Genomic DNA, 10000 nt, shown 5'->3' on the forward strand with positions numbered 1-10000 from the left:
GCACGAAGCCGAAACTTCGTTTTGTCCTGAATATTTCTGAGCATTCCTCCAAACTAACGAAGACTATTTGCTTAATACATAGATTACTTTTGAGGGTATCCGAGGTGTCTCTTTTACTGGTGACATTGCCATTGACGATGTTTTGTTGAGAAATGGCATCTGCTCAGGTACATTTCATTACTTTTGGTGAGGTAAATAAAAATTACTATTTGATCCAAATTGAAAAGTTACAATGTTAACATAATATCACATTGGCCTTTCGATACCAGCACTTTAGACAGAGTATTGTTATAGTATTTACGATCCCAAGTAAGCCAACAACAAATTTAACAATGTATCATTAGGCAAACCATTAAGTATAATTGAAAAAGGGCTGCAGACACTTTATATTTAAAGTCTCAAATGGTTTGGCGTAAGCATCTGGGAAAGACGAAAATTTGATAGGATCAGCTGAGTTGATCGGGAACCCTCAAGAAATCCAATTTTCATAGGAATGAAATCGTTTTTGGGCGCAGTACTAGCGAGTCCCTATTAGGAGTTATAGAGATACTGGACCATTTTGGTAAAAAAGATATAGGGGGATACGGGATATCTATTTAAGGAAGGGATTGCCGGATACCAAGCATCAAACTTGTCATCTTTTAAAACAACAAAAGAGGTTCTTTGGTCAATATAGAAGGTGCAAAAAGTGAAAACGATACTCACAAATGCGATTATTTGTACTTTTCCATCAAATGTTCAAAATATCTACCAATATTGGCCTCTCCAGTGACGTCATTAGAAGTAACTGGCATTTCAGGGATACAAACCACAGGAATTAACGGGATACGGGATATTAAAGCCAAAAATTAATGGGATACGGAATATTAAGACCCTCCTAATGGTGCCGTATTAGTTAAAAGGACCTTGGCAATGCATGTTTTCGGGAAAATTGGATTAAATTGACCAGTTAATTAGGCCTTTAGTTTAATGCATAAAATTTCTGTAATCAAAGGAGAACACATCACACAGTTAGCAGGTCAAAAACTATACCTTATTCGCTTGTCGTTTCCGTTCTCCCAATGTAGATCATGTAAAGATACTCAAGAGGATATTTTCTTTCGCAGTCGGACATTCTCATGCTCGCATAGAGCCGACAAAGTATCGATCTCCTGTGTATCGTCACATGATCTGTATTGGGAAAACAAAATTGACAAGCGAGTAAGGTCTATTAAAGCATATCAAATTTGCGCCGATCCTTTCCTTAGCGACACATGAGAGAAATTCATTCAACCGAATTGTATGATGCGTAGTAATAAAACCTAGCATTCGATTTTTCTGTTCTTCATGTATACCATTTTGCAATTCTTTTAGTCTTTGGAGCATGACGTACATGTACAAAGCATGACACCGCCCTTTGTAAGGCCGCAAATTGCCTCAGGAGGGAAGCGTTGGTTAAGTGGCGGAAGCCGTTGCTTGCTAATAATAAGTCGTGGAATAAAGTCCCTAGATTCAGCGTCGTGTGGAATGTATGAGTTTTCGGATATTCCTGTTTTTCTTTCACGGTCTTCTTACGAAAAAGCAACAATTGAATTGTTGATGAGTTTTCGTTTCATTTCGGTTTAATTAGTAGAGCACTGATGCTTGAGGGATCAATAAAGTGATGATGATAATAATTATTAGTATTATTATTAACTGGCCAATTGTGTCTCACTGAAAGTATTTTACAAAGTCAAAGCTGAATGAGTTCAAAGTAATCGAGACACCTGGAATAAAAAGGTGCCGCCTAGTCACCTTTGGCTATAGCATCTTAGCAACAAGTTTCAATTTTGTTTTCTTTAGAATGCAAAGAGGCTTTAAACGATTCCTTTGGTCATCTGAACATCACTTATAACGAAAGGTTTAATCCCATTTGTACCTGGACGATTGAAAAGTTTGCATTGGCTGAACAAGTGGCAATTATTTGGATCAAAGGAATACATTTTGTTTATTGCAGGTTAGATACCTCTGTTAGTGTGTAAATGTAGGTGTGTTGTTGTATATTGTAGTAAGTGACACCCCTTGGGGATTTTCAAAAATAATTTACAGTACTTTTTGGGAGTCTTAAACCAGGATTCTTTCATGTAGTTTACTATTTTAATGAAGGAAACGATAGTTTTTGCCGTACCAGAACATGTTGACTCCTTTCACATCCCTATGAAGCGAGAAAGATCTCTACGCTAGTACGCACAAATGTTAACGTTCTGCGTGATATAAATGACCATGCTCGGTGAAACATTTGCAGTGCGTCAATAAGTCAATGAAGAAGGTCCCATAGAGAGCTTTCTTAACCTTGTGTTAGTTCAGACAATGGTTCAGTACTGTTGAACAACCTCTCTACAAGGGCATATATTGAAAAGTCGTTGTGGTTCGTAAATGGCATATTGTCAGGTTAGGAAGGTTTAAGTACTTTTAAGACTCCATCATCAAATTATCTGGCTCTGTTTTGTTATAAACATGTAACGGCTCATCAATTCCCTAATTCCATCCACATAAAGTGCTAGCCGTGCGACAATCTTTCAAATCAATTCATGGTGTTTCATTAAAATTTTAGCTGTGCTCTCTTTTGCACCCCACAGCGAATATGTCAAAGTTTTTGATGGCAGCGGAGCACAGGTTTTCACCTGGGAAGGATGTCGAAAAAACCATACCTTGCAAACATTTCTGGAAGTACCATTTCAAGAATCACATTACGTCACGATACAGGTCTTACTTGAGAACAGACAGAGCTATTTGAAAGTTGATTATGGTATTTTAAAGGACGGCCTCTTTTCAGGTAAGGATCATGAAAACAGGTCAACATCTTAAGTGTTTTATACAGCTCGATTTAATCTGTGCACTAAACATATTTGGCAATAATCTCTCTTTAGGATCGGATCCCTTTTGTGTAAAAGCAGCTTTTAACATGCCATTTCAATACTTGCCCAATAAGTAAAACACACAGAGCCCCTAAAAATTATCCAAAGGAAATATGGGCTTTGGACTTTATCACTGGCTGACGGCACCCTGTGGAATGTCACATAGAACACTATGATTTGCATTCCATTAGTCCTTATAATGCAATTAACCAAGGACCAGCAGTAAATGAATAAATAAATAAATTGACAAACAATGAGTGAAATTTGGCGTGAGGATGTTGTTTCAGGTTTAACCTAATTTTGTAATTGTCTAACTGTGGTGTTTCATCCAAACAAGTGTTGGGTCAAACCTTAAAATTTGTTTGCACAAAATCAATATTACGAGGAAGGTAATTTATCCCTACTTGCATCTTAATAGTCTGGTGGATTGTTATTTCAGCAACCTATTTGGCTGGGTGGAAGATTATCTTTGAAAACAGAACATCCAAAAGTCTGCAGTTCCGTTGGATGGATATCAACAATCGATTAAACGCTGACGTGCGCTTTTATGTAGTGATTGCAGAGAGCAGTCACAACAGTGTGCCTGTCAGGAAACTGTTCTCTCCAAATATTACATCCATTCAGATAACAGATCTTGCTCCTTATACTGAATACAACGTCAGTGTTGTAGCTATAGATTCTGACGGATCGCCGTTTGTGAGTGAGTTTCTCCTAGCAATGACGGATGAAGGGGGTGAGTAAAGTTGTTTGGTGTGACTCTCGAGTTCTTATAACAGGTGAATTGCTTGTTGTTCCACTTTCGACCAACTTACTCTTACTCGCACAGTCTTACTCTGAATTGATACGTGATGCTATACAAATCGTCGCAGTTCCCTGTGTTAATCGATTAATTGGATGATTTTTTGAGTCGGTCTAATTTTGCAAAAGGTAGGAATTAAACAAGGGACCATCAGCCAAGCAGTTAAGCTATATATAAAGCTATATATAAAATTAGAGTTTATCTGCGTTTTCAATTGAATGGACTTTTGTGGTACTCAAAACAACTGAATAGGTCTCTTTTGTCTTAGTTCCTACCAGTGCACCAAGTACTTTATTCATAACTAATATTTCATCGACTCATGTGACAATACAATGGAGTCAGCTTCCTCGACAGTATCACAATGGTCGCCTGTTGGGTTACAAAGTGTTCTTCCAGAAGGCCTCGAATACCTCGTTTCCTGTTGATGAAAGCAGTGTAACCGTTTCCAATTCGACCTGGGTAACTTTGAGGACTCTTGACCCAGGACAGCGCTATAAAGTCTACGTGTCTGCGTTTACTTCCAAAGGAGATGGTCCTCGCTCTAGTGACTATTTTGTAACCACAGGTATTTTCTGAGTGAAACATATTTAATCCTATAGCCAATCGCGGTGATTACTGGTCATGGGGGGACAAGTGTTATGAGAAACAGCCCACTGTAAATGAATTAATATGCAAGTTACACTAAATTTAGTGTTATATTGCAATTCAGTGTTGTCAAAAAAATGATGGGGAAAGGAAAAGAGAGGCTTGATTTACTTGCTGTGGGCCTTGTAGATTTGTGAAGATATTCTTCACTATTTTTGTTTTGACTGGGTGACAAACACGTGTGCTCGCCACCTTTGTTTTCTTGAAAAGAAAGAATAGGGATGATGAAGTGGAGAGAACACTCGCCCAGATTCGATTAGCCTGCGTAGCAGCCGTTTCCTTTCCTTTTCCAAACGCTCGCGAAGGGGACGAAAACTGCGAGAGATTGCAAAAAATAAGGAGTAGGGGGAGGGGGTGAGGCGACGGAAGGAAACGCCTGCAATCAGACCCAGACATTTTACCGAACGCCCCCAGACAGACCGCATTCCCTTGGTGCACCAACTGTCACATCAGAGCCAATGATCATTAACTTCCGGTAAACCATTTTTGACAAGAAGCCTACGAAGCCTGCGCTTTCCTTTCCAAAGCAGAAAAATGATATGGCTTCGAATAATTGCCGCGTTTGTCATTGCTCGTTTAAAACGAAGTTTGGAAATTTTACAAAGAATCAACAGGGATATATGTCCACCGAAAACTTGTTTAAGCCTTCCAACAGAAAAGATTCCCGTGGTGTTGTGTTAGCCAATATCTTGGAAAGTGTTGGAATTCCTCTGGATCGAAGCGAGACCTACTCACATCGCGTTTGTAATCCTTGTGGAAGAAAAATCCGCAATTTGGGCAGTCTATATGCTTTGATAGACAAAGAAACCAGGAACCTGAAGAAAATCCATCGAGGGAAGACGAAAAGGTGCCAGCAAAGAGCAAAGACGCGGGAAAGAGATTATTTTGCGAGCGTAGCCCAGATCAAAACAACAGATCTCCAAGTTTGAAGTCCCAACGTGTTAAATCCCCCGAGAAAAGTATTTCGTCCAGGAAATCGCTAAGCTTTGGGAAGGATGCAGTGTCTCGACAAACTAGTGTTCAGGACGAGATATTATCGAAGCTGAATATTGATGATTTGCCCGCAGCAGAGGAACGTAAAGTCAAGGTTGTTAGTTTGAATGACGGTAAGGTAAAAGTACATTTACCTTCTGAACTGACAATTAAAAAACTAATCTGTTGCCTGGCTTTAAAAGAACGGAAAACGGCTTCCAATCTAGTTTTAAAACACGCAAAATTAAGAGAGGAGTTGAAAATCTCCTTTGCCAAAGGCATTTCAGAAGAGTTCAAAAACTATTTTAAAGCAGGAACGATTCTGCAAGCCACAGAGCCGGAAGAGCTGGCCGCCTTTTCAAGCAACCTCCTCGTCCAAGAAGTGCGAGTTTTTTGCCCACTGTGGCATCACTGTGTTCTAGGAGCAACCGGCCTAAAGGAAGACGACGTTAAAGCGTGTGGCCCAAAAACCAATTCAGTCGCTCTTGTAAGCTCTGTTCTTGCGCGCACGAGAAACAGTACAGCGTCTGCTGCGCACTATATAATTTCGTCCATTTTATTCCACAGTGGCGCAAAATTTGAGGACTTAATTCGCTTAAATCGTCTTGGTGTTTGCATGTCACCTAAGATGGTAGTTTCAATGCAAAGTAAAATGGGGGAGCAGCTGGAAGCAAAGGTTAAAGTATGGAAAACACGCATCGAAGACAACAGGGGCACTCTTTTGCTATATAAGGCGGTTGCAAGAAAGCAAAATATTCCTCCAAGTGGCGAATCCCCACTTCTCTCTATTTTTTTGCTCACGCCAGGCGCTCGCCCGCTTTATCGCTCGCTTGTCCGATCTCCGCCTGGAAAAGGAAAGGAAACGGCTGCTACGCAGTCTTAGGTTCGATTCCCAGACTCGCCGTCATATGTAGTTAGGTTTCTTGGTTCCCTACTCTTCTTCGAGAGGTTTTTCTGCTAGTACTCTGGTTTTCAAAAACCAACCTATTATTTGATATGTGTTGATTTGATTTAATATGATTTCCGTACAGTGTCTCTGAGCCACAGCGCTAAATACACCTTTTTTAATAGTCTTGACACTTAAATATAGTTCTTTTTCATCCCAAGTGTAAGCGTGCACTCTGAGCGTGTGACAGCTTTCTTAAAGAAAAGGTTCCCTGAAGTTTAACCCTGTCCGGCGGGATTAGTATCTGGATGAGTGTCCTCAAAAATAGACCACTTTGTAACAGAAACATAGGAGAGAAAATTCTATTTTAACGCTCAAAGATGAGAACGGGGGGGTTACTCCCTATAATGGCCTATACGGGGAGGCTTCGCCCGAAAGGGGTACTATTTCCAAGGGAAGGTATACGGAAGGGGTATCTTTTCTACCAAAAGTGGTATATAAAAGGGTAAAGGGTCGGACCTCGGGGCGGGGTATTTGTTTAACACCCCCCCCCCCCCCCTCCTTCACAAGTAAATCGCTAAATCGAAAGTGACATCGAATTCAGCGGGCGCCGTGATCAAGTTACTTTCCATGAATACCCGTGAAACAAACAATACTACTTCTGTGTCAAAATGATAAGAAGACACCAGATTTTTGTTTTTGTTAGTTTTTTTTCTTTCAAGTGTTTGAAAGATTGACAAGAAATGTCCCAATTCAACAGAAAGATCACAATCACCCAACTCTTGAGGTTAACCATTGTTTCTGCAAAGTCAAAAATCTACCCTCCTAAACGAGGTTAGTTATCACCGGGTAATTCCATCGTTTAGAAACTAACAGCTGCTCCGTTATTAATTAGCGTCACAAATTCTTGCCGATTTTGGAGCTCATTTTGTTGAAACTCAAGCACGCTGCCAACAGACTTGTTTATTTTCGTGAGTTAGGCACGCGCTGCAGGCCTTTTGTCGACACGGACTTACACTCTTACACACGCTATTACAACCCGGTGACATAGTGTGTAGAATACGAATATGGTCTATAGTGACTGAGATTCAGAGTGCGATTGAGATCAAGATCGAAATAATAATCGCGATTCTTATCGAAACCATAACTGCGATCAGATTGAGAATGTTATCGAAGTCGTGGTCATGACAGCGAACATGATCACATTGTGGTAAAAGTTTTTTCTCTCTCTTTAGCTTGCAGGTTGTCTGTTAACCTTTCAGTTGGTTTGATTGACGTAGCATCAGCATCTGATTATGATCCCTTATACTGTTCTTGGACAATTGGAAAAGTTGGCATCACCAACGCAGTTGCTCTGTTTATAGTTCAGAGGATAAATCTTGGTAGCTGCAGGTATTTGCTACCATTCGCTTTATTCCTAATATCGTGTTGTTGTTGAAAATAGGGAAGGAACATCGTATAGATCATCAATGTACAGTAATGTATTTACTTTCTTACGTGAAGTCCATTATAACGCTGACATGAAGTCGTAGTGGATATTGTTTATTCTTTGGCCAATTTAACACCTTAACACCCTAATATAACCTTTTAAAATGTAAACTTTAAATACTGAGATTTCGGCTTGAAGGCAACAGATTCCCGCCACTCGTAACATGAACTAGTATCGGATCTCATTACTTTGGTAAGATCCCCTTAGCCAAGGATTGGTGTGATAAATGTTAGTCAACATGTAAAGTTCGTCTTATACATCGTTATAGTGAGCACTTGAAGATATTTGACGGGAACAAGACTTTGGAATATCAGCAAACCGGGGATACTGTTATCGATGATGAACAAATGGTCGAGGTTCCTTTTCTAAGTTCAGATGAGATCACAGTTAACATTTCCTTGACGCGTCTGGGAAGCAGCGTTAAAGCTCAGTACGTGGTTTTGGGAAGTGGTCTCCTTTCAGGTAAGCATCATTAAAATTCGTTTAAGTGGTTTCTTTTGTATCAAAGGTTACTTTATGAGTTCGTCAATTTTTGGTCCTCAGGCGATCGTCTCTTCACTACTGTCCCGTCACCCCTTGAGAAATTAGTTAATCTCATGGTTTTTCAATTCCTCTTTATTTTAGGTCAATGATATAGAGGATATTACATGGCCGCACGCGAATACGAATTTTATCTTCGAGTGCTGAGAGTATCTCTCAGCATGAAAAGATAAAATTTGTATCCCCAACTGGCCATGTAAAGTTCTGTTTATTATATGGATATTGATGAAATGTCTAGATTTAAAACAAGTTGTTTTACTCTGGTCACCCACCCCTAAAACACTCAAGTTGTGTAACATGAAACAAGAATGAAAGTTCTGAAAAGCAAATCATGATACCGTAAAATTTTAATGTAGTAGAGACGAATTATATTAAGGCACAAAAGTATGTTACAATGAAGACGAAGCTCGCGTTTTATAGGCTTATCGTGTTCGTTACCATGACGACACCTATATTCTCACATGTGAAAGATAAAAATGATATGTTCATCGCGCGCGGTGAAGATATGATTTTTTAGTAAAAGGAGAAATCCTGTTAATTCACCGGTATCCATAATTATCTATGATACACTCTAGTTTACTATTCTCATCCATTTATATTGAAATGTTACATGCAAACTGAGTTAAAAACATCCAACCTACCACATCCTAAGTCACAACAAGCCACATTGTTGTCTCTGCTTTGCATCAGGATTGGCTCATTTAATTGATTGCCGTCCTTGTTGGAATTTAGAATTTTGTTATCACAATTGTTCAAGATGGCTCACCCAAGAAAATTTTAAAGTGATTCTTGAACTCAATTTCCTTTTTTAGAAAAAAAAACTTTGAACAGATTGGTTTGCAAACATTATTTCCACTTTAAAGTTATTGTCTGAGTAAGAGTTAAGGTCCCCTTTAAGAGTGACGGGATGGGAAGTGTTCATTAAAGGAAACCTGTAGCTAGTAGAGACGAGGGCTTCCAGGAGAGAGGAGAGCTTCATCGTAACCTTCCTGGCTTGTGAAGCAACATTGGCAATGAGTTTAACCTTGGAAAGACTGAATGAACTATGGACAAGGGAATTCCTTCCCCACATCAAAATGAAAACTAAGGACTTTGATTCGCTTAGAGCGAACATCCATGATTTAAACAAAGGATTTTTTTTTTATTTTTATTTTTCGCAGCTGAGCACTTTTTTTATAATACTACGCTTGTACATTTCCTAACCAAATTTACAACAATAATACAACTACAAATTACAGCAGAGATAACTACTTACACTACTTGCACTACTTAACAAAACGATGCAATTATGAATGCAACTTACAATACTACAATTTACATAATTTACTCTCCAAAACAATACAATTACTTATTTAACTTATAATATTAACACATTCCCTACAATTATTTTACAAATAGAAACATAAGAGTAGGAGTGGCACATCCCCTTGAACAAAGATATTTGGCACAGCTCATGCACATAGTGTTCCCCATTTTGCTCTGAATTTTCCCAATGTGTTATTTTTAAAAGCAATTGTACGTTCACAAAGAATCTTTTCATTAAGTAAAACGCAGAAAATTGCAAAACTGGAAGAGGTTTTATTTAACCATGAAAGAAAGATGTGGCACTTTGCAATAATAACATAATGATTGACCGCTTGAAAAATATTTGATTCAGACTTATAGCCGTACAAAATATCTGAAGTACTTAAGGTGACATTTTCCAATCTCTTTTCGTTCCACCAGCTAATTACCCTTTGCCAAAAAAATTGAATACTGTGGCATTTATATAAAAAGTGAACTAAATTCTCATG

The 10000-nt window shown here is 38.9% G+C and overlaps 1 protein-coding gene across 1 annotated transcript in view; it reads left to right on the forward strand.

Annotated features, from left to right (window-relative positions):
* The window catches only part of LOC138026960 (MAM and LDL-receptor class A domain-containing protein 1-like), a 226196-nt gene that overhangs the window by 99108 nt on the left and 117088 nt on the right, over window positions 1-10000 (forward strand). Inside the window, exons 26-32 of the mRNA XM_068874440.1 lie at window positions 83-167; window positions 1822-1975; window positions 2598-2794; window positions 3316-3609; window positions 3944-4240; window positions 7414-7570; window positions 7936-8129. Coding sequence (XP_068730541.1) covers window positions 83-167; window positions 1822-1975; window positions 2598-2794; window positions 3316-3609; window positions 3944-4240; window positions 7414-7570; window positions 7936-8129 — 1378 coding nt within the window. The remainder of the gene's footprint in view (window positions 1-82; window positions 168-1821; window positions 1976-2597; window positions 2795-3315; window positions 3610-3943; window positions 4241-7413; window positions 7571-7935; window positions 8130-10000) is intronic.

The sequence above is a fragment of the Montipora capricornis genome, chromosome 12, assembly GCF_036669925.1.
Source record: "Montipora capricornis isolate CH-2021 chromosome 12, ASM3666992v2, whole genome shotgun sequence".
In the NCBI taxonomy this organism is placed as follows: Eukaryota; Metazoa; Cnidaria; class Anthozoa; order Scleractinia; family Acroporidae; genus Montipora; species Montipora capricornis.